Raw genomic sequence first — 17,323 nt, 5'->3', positions numbered from 1 at the left:
TTCTTATTCCAACAAAGATACTATTCATATGAAAATGTATATTACAATGGAACCTCTATAACGAAGTCCTCGGTCTAACAAACTATTTTTTTTTACTCCAGTAATAGTAAAATATAAGGCAATATGAAAAAGAACCTCGATAAAAGTCAACAAACCTCGTTAGAATAAACATATTTTGCCAGTCCCTTGGCCCTTCATTATATCAAGGTTCCACTGTACTTAATTTTATTTATTTATTTTTCAAAAAGTGGGGAAGCCCCTTTGCCCTGCATGGGCCCTGCCCTAGCTTGGCTTAGGCTATATAATACCCCCAAAATAGACTATGCTAAATCAGGCAACAAAGAACAATAAAATTGCAGCCTTTAAATAGTATTACTGCCCTTGGCTTGTTTATTGTAATCACTGGTATGACAAAAAAATAATGGATTTGTATATTGCACACAGTACGTAAGACCTAAACTTGTCCTCCAGGTTCTTAGCTGTGGCCTCACATTTATCTTGTGATCAACAAGTGTGCAGATCAATTGTTACAGTAGGGTGGACAGTGCCTTTGTATGTGGTAAGGGGTCATGAAGCTTCCTCATTTATAGGAATAACATTAGTCTATCCCATATTAAAAGATACACCAAGGTTTTTGAAGTAGGAAGGCTGTGCTCTAAGAAAAATTGAAAGGAGCCCAGTGCTCCAGACCCATGAAATCCTGGGTGCCCAGCACATGATTTCTACGAAAAAATTTCCTAGTTGCCCCAGAACAATAGTTAAGCACCACAGGCCAACTGGGTGCTGGTAGAGCACAACCTTGAGTAGTCAAACACAAAGCAGCAGTGATGAGCGGGGGCCATGAAACTATCTCATACAAGGACATAACCCTCAGTTGCAGTAAATATTTCAGTGATCAAGCCTTGGTGATTATTCATTTTTAACTTGCAATCTGTCAGTCACATCACTTCAGTGATTCAGTGCATGAGTGCCCCTGAGTTGGAGTTTACATCTCAAATTATGATATACTATAATTATAATTATTATAAGTATTCAATGCGAGATTGCAAAACTTTTCATTATTCACTCAAAAGAATAACAATACACAACATTCAAGATAGGATCACAATTTTATTTTAAAGACCACATCAGTAAATGGTAATAATTCTTGCTGTATTTTACAAAATTGCAAAAACAGTTTTTGCAATAAACTTGTGTGGGCTCTCTTGCTTTAGCTTGTGGTGTGAACTGACAATGTGTCTGTGCAGCTTTAATTAGGCTCTGAGTTTTGGGAAGACTAAAATTGAAAAAAGCATACCTTTTGTTTAGTGAGGGTTATGGCGACCAGAATGTTGGAAATACTAAGGAATTTACTGTATATTAAAATATCATACCATTCAGATTGCACCATGATCCTGATAGATTTTAATATTTTATAATAAAAATTTACAAATAGAGCTTTAAAACTTTTTATAAAAGCTCAAAGGAATGTTAATAGTGGTAACAGAAAAAATAGTACACTACAAGAGCAAGGTGTGAGCAATAATAGTGTTTACAAAACTAGAGGGCTCTCTGTGATCTGTTGCCTTAGGGCAAATCTTTTTGAAAGTTTCCTAAAAGTTTCGTAGTCGTCGCGTTCCAGTCGAAGAAAGGTCTAAGAGAAAATTTATCTTCGATGACTTCGCCAGTAGTAAAAGCAAAAATCACCACCGGCGATATAAATAAACTTAGCAAGTTTTGCCAACTGTAAGCTTACCTCCATGCGCTCCCTCTTTATGCGAAGATTTCTTTCCGGATTCAAGATCTGTCGATTGATCTTTCTTCCATATGCTAGCAAATGATCCAAGTTTAATTTTCCGCTACTGGTTTGCGTTGAAAGCCCCGTAAATGCTTTTGCAGCACTCTTCGAAGTTATCAAACCGAGAAAACAGCGAAACTGTCAGCTGGAAACAAACCTATTCCTCGAATCTCACATTCAGTTGGTCAGACTCGCGTGCAGCACAATTCTATCGATTGAAGCGGTTTCTGCACACATACGGAGCCTAATGTAGTAAGATCGAAAGAGTCTTCCTAAACAAGAACGCATCGAAGTGGGAGGAAAGAGAACATTGTTGAGCAAAGTTCTTGGAAGAAAATTGTCATGCTGTGTGTACTGCGTTAAGTAAATGACGTCACAAAGCAATTGCCTTGTGTTCTTGGTAACCAGGCCACAGGAACATAGCGTTTTAATGGCGGCGAAAATTAATGGTTTTTGAGCGCCAAAAATACCACTTTCCTTAATCGCATGAAGCTATTATTTGCACACCATGTACTTCAAGTACTAAACTGCCAATCTAACGAAAAAAAATGGTAGTCAAAAATTTGATCGTAGTAGCACTTTAAGTTTTTCAAGTTACTCTATTTTTTTTTTCATACCTAAACGAACTCCCGCTATTTCAGTTCGCAGTGATGTCTCTCGTTCGTGACGAAGTTATTTGTTTTTTCTACGTTCTTTCATACCTTTAAAAACTTTAACAGCCTAAGCTCTTGAACTTTTTGTGGCTTTCGCCCCTGCGTCTGCCAAAAGTTGATATCTGTGTTGTTCACTCAGGTGTACAAACCTCGCATTGTTCTTTTAAGTTGAAATTTTATGCAACTGGCCATCACTCTCTTCGTCTTTTTGAACATTTAGAAACAGAAAGCCAAGGTCAAAGCACGGAAGATCTTCAGCCACAATGGTGGACAGGACAAAATATAAATTTCTGTGTTTGGCAGCGAGTGTGACGTAGCTTGCGTGCATATGTTGCACTATAATGCACGCATGACGTGTGCTGCGAGCTTTATGGAGATTTATAAAATAACTGAGATGATACGCGCGATCTGATTGGTCAAAAACCTATGGTTTATTATAGCGGTAAACCCATAGAAAAAGGCATCCGGAACACGAGCCATAAACAACAACAATTTTACCCAGCCCTTCTTAATATTAAAAAGAGTTGGTTTCCACATTTTATTACAGAGCATCACAATTCGCTACTTTAAAGGTAAAAAGTACAAAGCTGGAAAGCAGTTTACATTTCACGACGATGCCAAATCGCAGAGAAAGACAACAACTGTGTGAATTTCTGGTGTAGAAAGTCTTTAGGAAAGCTTAACCATGTGCCAACCAGCAACAAAACGGATAGTTTTAGCATTCTTGATTTATTTTATGGCAAAATTAAATTCCTGAATGAAAGAAATTGTTCCGAAAAGAGATATGTGATCAAGTTATCGTACAAAATCGGCCGCTGCAGATTGTAAACAAGCTGTAAACGATGATGAAAGATGTCGGAGTTTCGCGCTGGTTTTTTTTCCAACATTTGCTCAAATTATTCAGTAATATCGATGCCATAACCTACTTCAAACCACCTGACTTCAGAAATCGACAAATATTAACGCTAATATGTGGCTACGGCAAAGAAACCTTTCTCCAAATTTAGAGCTACCACTGACATATTTCCATCGGTCGCTGTACATACATACGTTACTTGCGACAGCTTCGCAAATGCAGCAAAGTCGTTACCGCAACATTTCCTGATCATGATAAAGTCCAGAAAACAGATGTTAAACCACTGCAGCTTGTAAAAAGTGAATGAAGTCCTCCATTACAACAGCTGCCAGTTTCGTCTGTAAGCACGAAATGTTTACGGATCGACTCAACAAAATACAGCTGCGTACAGCGTGATGTTCAATTTTCTACTTCTGTAGTAAACAAACTTCATTGTACCTTCCCATGAATATGTGATGACTTTTCCTGAAAAACAGCTTTCATAAGTTATCAATCATGTAATGAGAGCAAAAACTCGTGTTTTGAAGTGCTGCTGTTTGTTGTTTCACTGAACTGAGTTTTGAGAAAGTTCGGCGCTTTTAAATTGTGAATCATAATTGGCTTATGGTGACTTTAGAGAGAAGACATGGCTTGATCACGGTACTAAAACCGCATTGTAAATCACGAGCCGAATTCTCGTGCTCTCCCAACATCCCGCGTGGGTTATCACGCCGGTAAACCCATAGAAAGTGTGGTCTATTGCGTATATAATGAACTGGTCTCGAACAATCAGAATCCAATTTTAACCTTGGCTATTTTATAAAGTCAAATAGTGCCTGGCCGTAGTTGAATCAGCTTCGCAGAATTCAAAACCTCTTCCTTGTCTAATTTGGCTGATCAGGTCCTCTAACAGATCCTACCTTCTGCGGCATATTCGTTCGCGGTCCTTTTGTAGTTCATGTCTGTTTAATATATAGAGGACCATACAAGCAATTGTTAGATCAACCTCCTCACCAGAGATGCCAGCCTCTGGAGATCTAAAGTCTGGAGACTCTCTCTTTTGCACTACCCTCCTGGGCCGAGTTGTTCAAAGCTAGGTTACGATAACCCAGGGTTAGTTCGAAATTTGAATTCAGATATGAAAGCTTAAAAAGCAAATTCAGTTTAATTCTTTTTGTCAACAATTTAATGATTGGCTACTCTAAAAAGAATAGAGAAAATTGTCCGAGAAAATGCTTTTTATGAAAAGAAAAAGAGACCCGAGTTAAAATTTAACCCTGGGTTAGCGCTAATCGGCCTTCGAACAACTGGGTCCTGAATGTCAACGGATACCCGTTAAGAACCAGTCAACTTTGCTTTGCATTGTATAGAGCGTTATGACCATGACTGTTCCCCGATATCAGCCTCACACACTGTTCATTATGAAGAAACATTATTCCGGGAAAGAGAGTCACCCTCCTAGCTGAGTCCTTTTTTCACAGGTCTTTCAAGTGGGGAAACAGTTGACACCTTTACTCAAGCCAACATCGCTCGCGCACGCTCTGTTTAGACGAACGGTTGGGGAAACGTTTAAGCGGATAGGGGAGTGATCCTGCTATTATCGAATTCATTCTCTCTGTGTCAACTTGAGTAGTCTTTATTCGTACCAATCGACAACAACATAAGAAAGCACAGTATAATGAAAATCATTACTATCTTCCTTACAAACAATGAACTTCAGAGCACGAAAAAACAGTTGTGGCCATCTTGCACGTCGATAAAATCACCTAGACTAATTTACCCCTGCCTGCAATAAATTTTATCCGTGAAGAGACTTTCATTTTTTTCTGGTTTAAGATCTCAGTCAATCCATGGGCCCCAGAACCCATTTTCGCGCGCCAGTTTCATTGCTTTCGGATCAGGGAGTTTTTTCCCAGAAGGCATCTCGCCCTTCTTGTAATACCTGACCCTCTTTCGTAACGTCTTTACCACATCCGGGAACGTCCTACTGAGGTCTTGACGCTCATTTGGGTCAGCGGTGATATTGTAAAGGGCAACTTTAATTTTGCCACGAGATTTCTGCGGATTAGAAAAGAAGGCAGTTAGAAGATTAGAGAAGATATGTATGTGAAGAAATGTGTCTTGCCATGATATAAATGAACATTGAACTAAATTGCTTTGGATGATAAGTTCTTAAACGGCTAATCGCAACTCGTTGGTCTATTCATAATTAATTTTGTAGGATTAAAAGAAGGAAAATGGATATCTAAGTTAATCAACACGTCAGCACGGTATTGGTGACTTCGTGTATGTTCAGAATTCATGGATGACAACAGTTCGTTAAATTACGGATAGCGCTTTGCAGTGGAAAAACCTCTATCCATTAGATAACGCAATTGGTCTCCTGCGGAATACCCAATTACCCGTGCGGACAGGCAGGGGAGCGGGGGAGGGGGTGACCGGCATGTAAAGCTGGCAGGGAGGCTCTTTGGGCAATAAGGATTAAACCCGGCGTGGCCTAAGCTTAATTTCAGCCCTAAAACATACCATGTTGAAGGTTAGCTGCAAACTGAAGATTAAATTATTGGGTAAGTATGAAAACAGTTCATAAATCTTTCCATCTTCGACTTTTCGCCTTCTTTTCTTCAATTGATGTGAAACAGCTCTTAGCTCATAGTTCGAGGAGGTCTAACCTCTCATAAGCTTCTATAATTTCTGTCAGGTCTCCTCGCCACTTCTTTTCCGATATTTTTTGTAATTATTGTGTGGCAAATAAAAAAATAAAAAAAAACAATAAAAATTCTAGTAAATAGCAAAATGAAGGCCATTGCAAAGACGTTGTCATTTAAAAAAAGCTTTCCTTTGCTTAATTTTTGTTTGTAACTTCTACTTTCTAAGTTGGTATAATTGAATGAAAAAATTCATACGAACGAAGTAACCCTCCCTAACAAATATTAATGCACTGGCTTAAAAAATTTATACAAGGGAAATGGTAAAGGAAAAATTCACGCGGCTCGAAAATTCCCCACCCCCACCCCTTATAACTATTCTAGTCATCCGTCCCTAATCCCGCTTTTGTTGCCTTGAAAAAGTTAATAAATAATAACAAGTACGTTATTAATTGATTATTAATGATTATTTTTTAATTTCTTTATTTATACAGGAACATCTGGTTTAGCATAAGCTAATTTAAACAGAGTCCTGTAAATAAAAAACAAACAAACAATATACAAAGAGTAGCACAGTTAAAGTAGAATCTTAAAAAGATTCAAGAAATAGCCAGGCGCTTAACTGCTAAGATATCCGTTTTCATTTATAATCAGGAACCGTAGAGCTTTCTTCTTTTTCCTAACAAAATCACACGAGACTGCAAGCAATACGGATTTTAGTCCATGTAGAAGAATTGAACTGGTGAATCGTTTAACTACTCGGGTTTAATGTGAAACGATGAGTTCTTTCTGTTCTTTTTTAGTAACTGGAAAATATTACTAAAAACCAACCATTAAAGGAGAATTCCCTTCATCCGATAGACAAAGTATTTAAAAGTTCATGCGGATATGGATGTTGGCTAAATATTTATTATAAACCCATACGAAACGACGGCATTTTGACGTTGCCAGTGGGAACATAAAAAAAGCAATGGGTTTAGTGAGTAAAAGTGCACCACTTTTTGTGGTAAGTTTCTTTTCTGCCCCTGCAAACTTCGACGTGAAAACGTGAAATGACCAAATTTTAACCCTCGGACGTACAAGGGGGGGGGGGAGGGTAAGGGGGGGGGGTGGATCCCCTACTCTGAGGTTTTTCTGAGTTTTATCCTAGAAGATAAAACAAGAGCACCTAACGTTTTCAGTAGTTGTTCTTTTATCCCTCGCGCGCATTTTGTGACGAGTTCAGTGATCCGAGGGTTAAGTTACCCTGGGTTCCAGAGGATATATTTTTTTCCATTAGGTATTTTGAAATCGGACCTCTGAAGCCAGGGTAGGGTTGAGTTTACTTGAAAACGGGAAACGCACAAGGCGATAGATTTTACTGTTATTTGTCTAAACTCGGTCCGACTTCCCCCTCTTCAGCTCCAATTCCTTCCTTTAAGTAAATGGGCAACTTGGAATAATCTCAGAACGTTTTAAAGGATGCAAAGTCTCTATTTTCAACATGTTTCAACGTTTTGGGTAAGTTAGGTACCTATTATTCCAACGCTAAGGGAAAAAAGGAAATGTGTTCTAAAGAGAGTCGTGTTAAGTTGTTCACTGGTAATGGACGTAAACATTCAATCGCAGCTGCTTATGTATGTAGTTTGTGAACGATGCGGATTGACGAACTTCAATTTCAAATGACGTCAACATCTTAGTGTATGTACCGGATACTCACAAACCAATCACGTGCGCATACTTGCGATCTTTCATCCGACATAATTTTGGATTTTTCCCCTAAATAAAGAATATCGTACCATCTCGCCAACGCTCGCCAGCAATAATTCCAAAAAACGGTTAATTAATACCAAAAGTGTATAATGTGACAGAGGGAGTCTTAGGGCGTTGGCTTCGCTGTAAGCAGCTGTAATTAAACAGAATTCTAATTCCTTAGACGACTTTTCAATATAATTTTATTGTTTGAAACGTCAATAAATCTACGTGTGACTGCCTCAAACAATGCAGAATTATTAGTGGCGACAGTTGAGGTTTCTCTTGAAAACACTGATTTTTATGTTTGCAGACCTCTCCAGAAACCAACCTCCGATTAATTTCAAGGGTTTAATTGCTCTAAAAATATTTTTGGTGAAATTCCCATCAGTCCCAAGGGTTCAGTAGGGCGTTTCCCTCTCTATCCCATCATACTCTCTTGTTAATACCTTTTTCGTTTTCCTTATTCCAGAGGACAACTCTGGCGGTTTGTACCATTGTTGATTGCCTACGTTTAACAACAGCTTCATGTCGCCCACACGAATTGCCGCACTGCCTCCGTCAATATTGTGAAGAATCTCTGATCTTTCTGATGGGACCCCTTCAGAAATAGTGGGCCATATATTGAAGCCATCCAGTGCTGAACTATTAGATTTCTCCTCTACGCCTTACAAGGAATAAGAAGCAAAAGTTAATAGCGTTTTGTTTTTCTACTAAAATAAACAATCAACAAGTCTTACAGAGTACAGGCCACTTCACTGAAGGAGGGACGCGATCTAAGCGTACAATGTATTTGCAACAAAAAATACGGGCAAACCTGCGAGATGGAGGAGGGTTGGGTACCAGTCAGTCACATGAATAAGCTCCTTACACCTGACTCCAGTCCTCTGCAGCATTTTTCCATGAACAAAACCCACTCCTCTGACCCCTCCCTCCCAGAGGCTACCTTTTTTACCACGAAGAGGCCAGTTATAACCACCAAAAGAAGGTGTTCCGCCATTATCAGTAGTCACAATCAACAAAGTGTTGTTCCATAAACTAATAAACAGAAAGTAAACCAAAACGAATAATCTGAGTGAAACATGAGACGGTACCTTATTACACGAAATTTTCGCGACATTTTGATGTGCTCATATTTCGCGATTTTGCGAAAATTTTATATTTTGAATCACTTTAAATTTGCGTTTTTAAGTACAACAATTTACATTTCATAGGCAATGTTATTTAACATGTCTTTGAATTAAATAAAATGACTTTTAATATCAATTGAAAGGAACAATAACGTCAAAATTAGGAAACACCAATGCAAGCAGTTCTCACAATGTCCACAAGCAGTTCATGTTTACTTTGTACACAAGAGCCATTTATAGTACATGAATTATTGTTCTTAAGTCAATTGACCGCAACATCCGTTTACACGGAAAATTCATCAGAAAATTAAAAATGTGATTTGTTAACGTTTCAGTGGTAATAAACTAGTTCTTTCTTGATAATGGACATAATGTGAGTCACTTAATTTTCGCGTCACGTTATGTTCTCGACACTCATTCGTCGCCAAAGGTTGATTCGTCGCGTCACTTTAATTTCGCGATTAACGAAATGACAAGAAAAGGGGTTCCCCTAGTATAATATCGTATTTCCTTTTGTATCGCGAAAATTTCATGTAATAAGGTACTAACACAGCAAATACAAAAGGGGGTAAGGATGGATATTCTTGAAGAAGATGAATGGATTACAATTGCGGTTTTTGGAAACTTATTAGCATATCAGTTCTTCAAAGTTCATTTTTGTTGTTTTTAACGTTTTATGTAATACTTGGGATAAATATTTGTTTGACACAAAGCGGTGATTTAGTCATTAACAAGTTATTTTTCAAGTATTAGCTCAAGCTCAATATTTGCCGAACTTCTTAGGGAGACTATACTAAAACAGGCACTAAAAATGTTCACTCCAAAAACTGTCTTCAACACGTACAGTTTGGTAACTTTAAAAGGAGATTTCTTCCACAAACCTAAATTGTACTTGCGTGGGTAAAAAAATGTTTGGTTTTAATGAAGGACTTCCAAAGTGAGAGCAACATTTGGCAATTTACACCACCTATTAACGAAATGACAAGAAAAGGGGTTCCCCTAGTATAATATCGTATTTCCTTTTGTTTATCCCCAGGAATTTACTTCCGTGTCCATGGGGCCTTACTAGGGTATGGGGACTTCAAAGTCTAATGCCTTACGTCGGATGCCTTAATGTAATTTTGATGTCAAATAAATGGATTTGACAGGTCCAGATCTCTATGTATTATCTACTCACCCAGCTGTCTTCATGGTCTGTGTTATATTTCCTATTGCTTCATCAGCATTTTCAACCATTCCTGCATAGATCCTTCTCTTTTCATCTGCGATCATTCGGTAATTTTTCTTGTGCTCCTTGGGAACTTGCAGAGGACCATGGACGCTTTGAAATGGTAGATATAAAAACAATGGTGTCGAGGCATTGTGGGATAGGATTACCCTCTGTGCTTGCTGCAATAAAAAGCACTCGAAATTGACATTTAACTTACTGACTTGGAGCCAGATCACGCTAAAATACGTATTCATATCTATTGAATTCAAAAAATAATGGTCGAAGCTTGTTATTCCAGACTCTTATGTATTGGAACTGTTTAATTTCTTGTCGTGTTACTTAATGCTGTCCTCTCCTGACTAATCAACAATAATAGGGAGCTTTAGCATGGATGACTGCGCGGAGGGCGGCGAAAACGTCACTTTAGATATGAATTCGCGTTTTTTCAGACTTTGTCGCGTTTATTCCAGTTCGCTGAAAATGTGAAATATAGGCGAATTTCCCAGAAGTTTGTTTGTTGGGGACCGCCCTCAAGTTTAGAAACAGAAAGAAAAATTTTGTCGTCACTTGTTTACGTTTTCTATAAAACCTGCAGTGATGGCAAAGAAGAGTACGAAAAAGCATGATGCACGTGAAGAGTCGTTGGTTTGTTAATCCACACTTACTATACCGCCGGTTCTCTTTGTCGTTGCCGTCGTCGTTGCTAAAGTTCCTTAACCCTCGGACGTACAAGCAAATTCATACCCCCACCATGGTATAAGAGGCCGGGGAGGGTGGATGGAACTCTTCCCCGGAGTTTTTTATATGTTGCAATATTTTGAAACGATTTTACCTTTAGTGGAAAGCCTTTGATTTTCTTAACAAGATGAGGTAAATTTTATGGGTGGTGGCGCTGCTGGAGGCCTGTGACATCACCAACAATGGTCGCCGTCTTGGCCGCCATCTTGGATTTTACCAAGTTTTTCTTTTCTTTTTTTTTTCGGAGGGAGAGAAGCGACGACCGGAAATGCGTCTGCTGTTCGCAGGCTAGTTAAAACCGCGACAAATGTTAATTTTTTGTGCTTTACATGAAAAATAACACATAAATAAGCACTTTGCATGATTTTAGCCACTTTTATTGTTGAATTAAGTTGAAAAAACATGTATTTTCACCCAAAATTGGCTTGACCACCTGCTACTTATGACGTCATATCTCGTAACCATAGCAACTACCATCACTAAACTTGTCTCAAAATCTTCCAAGGGATGAACGAACAGCTATTGAAAACCTCAGGTGCTGATTTTTTATGCTCAAGGAAAAAACTCATCCTTATGGGAGGGGGGGGGTACCATCCACCCCTCCCCCCTCCTTGTACGTCCGAGGGTTACCATCTTGGGCTCAACAGTGTTGTTACCAGAAGATTTTTTGCCATAAAAAACTATTTCATGTCTCTTCTACAAAAGATCAGGAAGGTGAAATACACTAGACGAAGAATAAATGAATAAATAAATAAATAAATAAGAATCTAGTGTTATTCCAAACCTCAGCGAAAAGATTCATAGAATAAACTCCGTCCTTATTTTTTACAGGCGATTTGTTATCATGTAGATCAAGAATTCCGGATCTCATGTGACTGTAATGATCTCCAGCACCAAGGTACATGCCATAAAATGAGTCGAAGCCACGGTGTAGTGGAGTGTATGGCCAGCTAAAGTATCCCAGATGCCACTTGCCTACAATATGCGTAGAATATCCTGTTATGAAATAGAAATAGATGCATTTTAGAGCTTTTAAAATATATTTCTTAGTGGCCCCCATGTAAGGGAAAACGGATTCCGGAATTTGAGAAATTTTTCGTTGTGGAATACGGAATACAGTTCAAGGAATCCGGAGTTCAACTATAAAACGATTAAAATCCAGAATTCAAGTTCCACTACAAAGACCAGAATCCATGCCAGTACCTAGAATCCAGAATCCAAGACTTACTGACTTACTTATGAGGTGACTTACTGAAAATTCCTTAGACTTAAAGCATCGTCAAATGCAGCTGCTTAAAATCAGTGATTTTCTGTGTGTTCATGCGCAAAGATGCCTCCCGGGGGTCGGAAAAGTATTACACAGCCATATTAGTCGATATTTGTTTTTTACATTAACTTCGCTTCTACTAAGTGAATATACACGAGAAACTTAAGGGTTACATACGGATACATACAAGCAACATACTGATAAAAACATACTTTTTAAGCAATCTTCAGTTTTAACAATTGTGAGAAATGTATCTTTAAAACCGTACAAAGATGTATTTATAACAATTTTTTTAATAATGTCTCAAAATGCAAGCCAAAACAATTTTTTCCTTATATTCGCATGCTACCCGTGTGTAACCCTGTGGTGTTTTAGTCAAGATCTCTGATCCAAATAGATGCGAGTAACATACGGGTAACATACGGGTAACATACGGACATACGGATACATACAAGCGTTATAATCACGCTGCGCGCCCGTCCACAGATACAGACCAAATAGCACTTCGCTCAGTTCAATAACCATTAACTTGCAATACCATTGATATTGATTAGACCACGAGCGGAAGTCCTTCTTCCCTCAGAACCAGGTGCGAGCGAAAAAGTAAAATAAGGGCAATTACAAATGATTAAAATTAGGGGAGATTTGGACGGAGAGAGAGGAAAAACGACTATTCTACTTCTCACTCGTGCTGTCCCTCTACTGCGACTAAGAAAAAACAAATAGAAACAAGGAACTGAACGCAGTCTAGATATCGATTTTTGATTTACATTGATTGAGTACGTCAAGCATTTGGGAGCAAATGGAACTTGCTAGCACAATTAAAGGCTGTTGTGGTCAGTTTGTCCATACCTGCTTCTTTGAGTTTCTGCGGTAAGATGGGGATGTTAAGTGGAAGTCCATATGGCTCCGTAGGGCGTATAACTCCATGCTGGAAACCTAATGTTACAATCAATCAATATATTCGTTTTAACCCTTTAAGTCCCAATAGTAATCAACATCAATTTTCTCCTAAGGATATCCATACATTGTCAAGACAAATGGTTATGAGAATTAACAAAATGATCAACAAAGAGAAAATGCCTCGATCTTTTATCAAGTTCTCTCAACTAATTCTTAAAGGAAATGTTTGGAGATCAGTTTGGAGAATTTGTTTGTGTATATTGGGGCTTAAAGGGTTAAAACAGTGTAAAAAGGCTAATGATCAAGCGTCAGGTCAAGAAGGCTAGACATTGGACATTTTGTTCTCTGGACCCAACTGAACTCTAAAATTTGTTTTAAATTTTTTATTTACTTTTTTATTTTCAAAGAAGACTAGTGGACAGCGCACAAAGCGAGAAACGGTCGTTACTTGTTATATTTCTCGAACCGGTTATATCTAATAACACAGACTTTCTAGCCTGCGAAAACATCCGCTGTTTTCGCAGGCTACAGACTTTCATCAAGCCAGGAGAATAACAAGATAGAACTAAGGAAAATACTTTATATATAGCTCTGATGATTATGGCAAAATCACGTTCCTGTTAGGACGTGAACAGCAAAAACAACTGCCACAAAATATGCCAGCAGGATATAGCTATAATTATCCCGTGAGCAGAGGTTTCTCTCTTGCATGTGTTTACGAAGTCGTTCGCGTTGCTTGCTGGTCTCGAAAAGCCATGCAGGAGAGAAACCTTTACTCGCAGGCTAATCCGCTTAGTAACAAAATGTGCAGTTATGCTTAGTTTTGGAGATTAATGTTATTTTTTTACAAAAATACATGGTCATGGGCTCCTGAAAATTATTTAATTTTCTTAAATTGTAACGCCAAAATCTGTTGCGCGTTTTTGTGGACTAAGACGTAGTAGTTATTTTTTTGTTCATTCATGTTATTTTTTTTTGTCTCCTGAACATGAAGGACGTGAGGAAGTCGGATCCGAGGAAGTCATGTCCGCGTAAGTCAAACCAGAGACTGCGCATGTAGAGTTTCTGGCACCCATCATGCAGAACCAAGAACGAGAAGTCCAAAGACTACTGCAAGGCTGATTGAAGACAACGTATATTGTTTTTTTATAACAATATTTCGGCTGGCCATACCAGCCTTCTTCAGGTTTACAGATGTTACTGAACTTATGTAGCAATCACAATACTATATAAATGGAGAATGTCGCAATAAAAATCGTTTAACAGGGAGAGGCGGAAATGACGTACAACACAAAAACTGGGAAGGAAAAATACTAAAGAGATGGATTACAATAATTCGTCACGGCGGTTTAGGCCATGAGGTTCAAGGGTCATGGCCCTATCTATCAATTAATGCGACTCCCTGGCCTTACAAACTGAGTCACGTGAAGAATGAATTTTCTCTAGTGGGATAGAGTACTAAAGTGATGACGTCATAAAAATGAAATTTCTGAAATTATGGGATTTGTCCGGATATTCTGAAAGAACAATGTCCAAGAGGCCTACTTGCCAAAAATGAGCATTTCGGGGCAAATTGTCTCTGAGATCGTAGCCCAGTTATGCTTAGAAAACTTAGAAAACTCCATACAAACCCTTCTAATTTTTTTTTGGGTCGACCCAAAAGAGCGGAAGCAGCCTGGCGGAAAATGATTGTTGGAGATAACCCATCATGCAAATGTTTCCGGCCGGCTGTGTCACGCTATTTACTATGTTTTTCTAAAAAAGCTAAAACATCGATTGAATTCTAAAAACTAATGGTCTACTTTTGTTATTTAAGGCGACATTTAGGCATCTCTCTCCTCCGCGCTTCTTTGTTTTGTAGGGAGGTTGGGGAGAAAGAAACAGAGATCGTCCGCCCAGCTCTTTCTATTTTTCGATTCTTGCTATTTTTATTGGCCTTACTATTACCCAGCGGGAGCCTCTGCGGAGGATGGAGTTAAAGCCATGGAAACTGTTTCCTGCCGTCTATTGCAAGGTCAAAGGTAGTTTAGAATGATGGCGAAATAAGTAGTTGTGTCTTTTATCTTTGAACAGATTACCCTGAGACACCAAGATACATCACTTGTAAATACCCCTGGTGGCAAAGAAATTATTCGTAAACCATAGAAATGAATTCAAAGGTGAGATTGAAACTTTGGACAACATCGCGAGAGACGAGCGATGGCACTACTGACTTCGACAAGCTATTCAGTTTAAGTAGTGAAAGTATAAATGCTAAATAATTTCACAAAGCATTTTTACCTGTATGTATAGGGTACATTCCGGTAAGGAGAGCACCTCTGGTTGGAGAGCAAATTGGTTGTACATAGTAATTATCCAGTATTACGCCTTCAGAAGCAAATTTATCCATGTTTGGAGTGTTGATTTGTGAGCCGTGAAACCCAACATCACTCATTCCTAAATCGTCTAACACTATCAGCAAAACATGTGGCGGAAAGGCAATAACTTGGAGCACAAACAACGAAAACAAGAGAGCAAGAATCAGAAAATGTTTGGACCGCATTTTGTAACCTTCCTCCTCTTCTCTTTGTTTTCGAAGCGAAGTGTCAGCAAATAAGGTACGATTTCCTTAATTCAATATTAATACCCGTTCAGTGCAACGTGATCCACCCTGGTCGCCCACATGACACGTATCAAGAAATTGTACCGGGTCCAATTCACCAAAACAATAGCCTTTTTGTCCTAGGTGATGCTGGCGAAAAAAGACCGAACAGTCTGTGCATGATCGTTTAAACTTCGAGAGACAAATTTGTAATACTAGGGGGGAGGAGAGAGGTTTTTTTTGCCTTGACGCGATGCTTTTGATCGGATCGTGCTTTTATACTGAGCGCTCTGAAGAAAAAAAAATGATTTCAGAAATGCTTTACAGAGAACGTTCTTAAACCGTTATTAAAACAAGCTTATTATTTGCACGTCCTACATTCAAAGGTGCGATCTTTGAATGTAATCCATACCTTTTTCTAAGATAATAAACGACTTTCGTTCTTATTCTCACCTAAGCGGTCCAGAATAGAACCTTTTACCAGACGAAACTCTTTGTACATAGCCTTTGGCTCCTCCTTTAGGTCGATGTTTCTGTCGATCTACTAGCCTGTTCCAGGCTCTCAGATGGTGGGGAAGGCGCAAAAGAGTGGGGAAGACGAGAAAGAGAAAGGCGCGCGTCGCCCCTCCTCGCCCCAGTTTTCTCCCTTGTTTGTGTTTTTGCGCTTTCTGAATTTCCGCGGGTCTACAGCTTACGCCCACCGCATTTTCGTAGTAAGTGGGTCGGTTTTCCTAAATATTCGTCTACATTTGATTTGAACAATAGAAAAAAAAAAGAAAACAGAGAAGAAGAGAAGTCGTCATCGACGGTAGGTGTATTTGTCATTCTTGACAATGTTTCCAGCTCGCCTTCATGGTCACCTGAAAAGCGACGTTTAGTGCACAATCGGAAAAGTTCAGTACAAACGTATTGTTCTTTTAATCAGCTTATTAGTAATCATTTGAAAGATTTTATACTCGATGATATTCAAACAACCAGTTTCTTACCGTCTCGTCTTTATTATGATTCTGTTCAGATCGCGATCACCGAAAAGGCGTCATCAAGATTCGATTGCTAGCAGTCTAGTCTCTTCTTTTTCTTTTGAGACACTTTTTAACGCGAGCGCGCGCGAGGGGCGAGCGCCGAACCCGCTAGAAACGAGGAAGAGCAACAATCTCTCCTCCTTTTTTGCACCTATAAGCTCACCGCGCTTGGCTGTCAGGAAAAATGGACAACCGTTCACGGTCAACATCATGTAAACTAAATTCGTGTACCACTCGCGTCATAAATACCATACTCTATTGTGGATCGTGTTCGCTTTGAGATCACCACCAACGAAACTCAGGTTTGAAATCGTTCAAGCCTCCCCAAGAACAAGCTGACAGAATCGAACGCGTAAGGTGAGCTGTAGCCACGCCTATAGTATTATGCTCGTCCCATAAATGTTGATTTTACAACTTTACAACTCGTCAGAGTTTCCTGCCACTTTCTTTGGTCATTTTTGAATGAAGCCTTACTTCCGTTTTTTTTTTGGCGGAAAGATTGTCGACCGAATCTAAATGAATTTCAACAGTCGAAACTTCATAACAATATCAGCAGGAGCGTACCGTCAATATACGCACATAGACCCGTGCGTACAAGTACAGCTGAAATATGGAAAAATGATACACTTTTTATTTCCTGAAAAAGCCTTTTTGCATCAATTAATCGGGATGACTTTCTTTCTGTCTTTCTTTTATCTTCTATTATTCCATAATTCTGATGGCGTCACTGGCCTTTTTTTCCCCATAAACATGCACTTGGGTACAATGAAAATCCAGCACCACCATTCAGCGATTGCGACCACCTTTTTTGGATGACGACTTTGCAAT

At 38.9% G+C, this 17,323-nt stretch overlaps 1 protein-coding gene across 2 annotated transcripts; it reads right to left on the bottom strand.

The window, feature by feature from the left end:
* Positions 1 to 4,874: 4,874 nt before the first annotated feature.
* LOC140923260 (arylsulfatase B-like) lies at positions 4,875 to 15,444 on the bottom strand. Of its 2 annotated transcripts, XM_073373344.1 has the most exons (7): positions 15,173 to 15,444; positions 12,842 to 12,928; positions 11,507 to 11,718; positions 9,952 to 10,163; positions 8,462 to 8,682; positions 8,094 to 8,311; positions 4,875 to 5,323 (listed from the first exon to the last, which is right to left on the bottom strand). In XM_073373344.1, exons 1-7 carry the CDS (start codon positions 15,432 to 15,434, stop codon positions 5,105 to 5,107), a joined length of 1,431 nt encoding a protein of 476 aa, XP_073229445.1. In that variant the 5' UTR covers positions 15,435 to 15,444; the 3' UTR covers positions 4,875 to 5,104. The 2 variants fall into 2 exon arrangements, with proteins under 2 accessions (XP_073229445.1, XP_073229446.1); XM_073373345.1 differs by lacking the exon at positions 12,842 to 12,928.
* Between the last annotated feature and the right edge of the window lie 1,879 nt (positions 15,445 to 17,323).

The sequence above is a fragment of the Porites lutea genome, chromosome 13, assembly GCF_958299795.1.
Source record: "Porites lutea chromosome 13, jaPorLute2.1, whole genome shotgun sequence".
In the NCBI taxonomy this organism is placed as follows: domain Eukaryota; kingdom Metazoa; phylum Cnidaria; class Anthozoa; order Scleractinia; family Poritidae; genus Porites; species Porites lutea.
The sequence above is the reverse complement of the archived record's forward strand: the minus strand, read 5'-3'. Positions and strand labels throughout refer to the sequence as shown.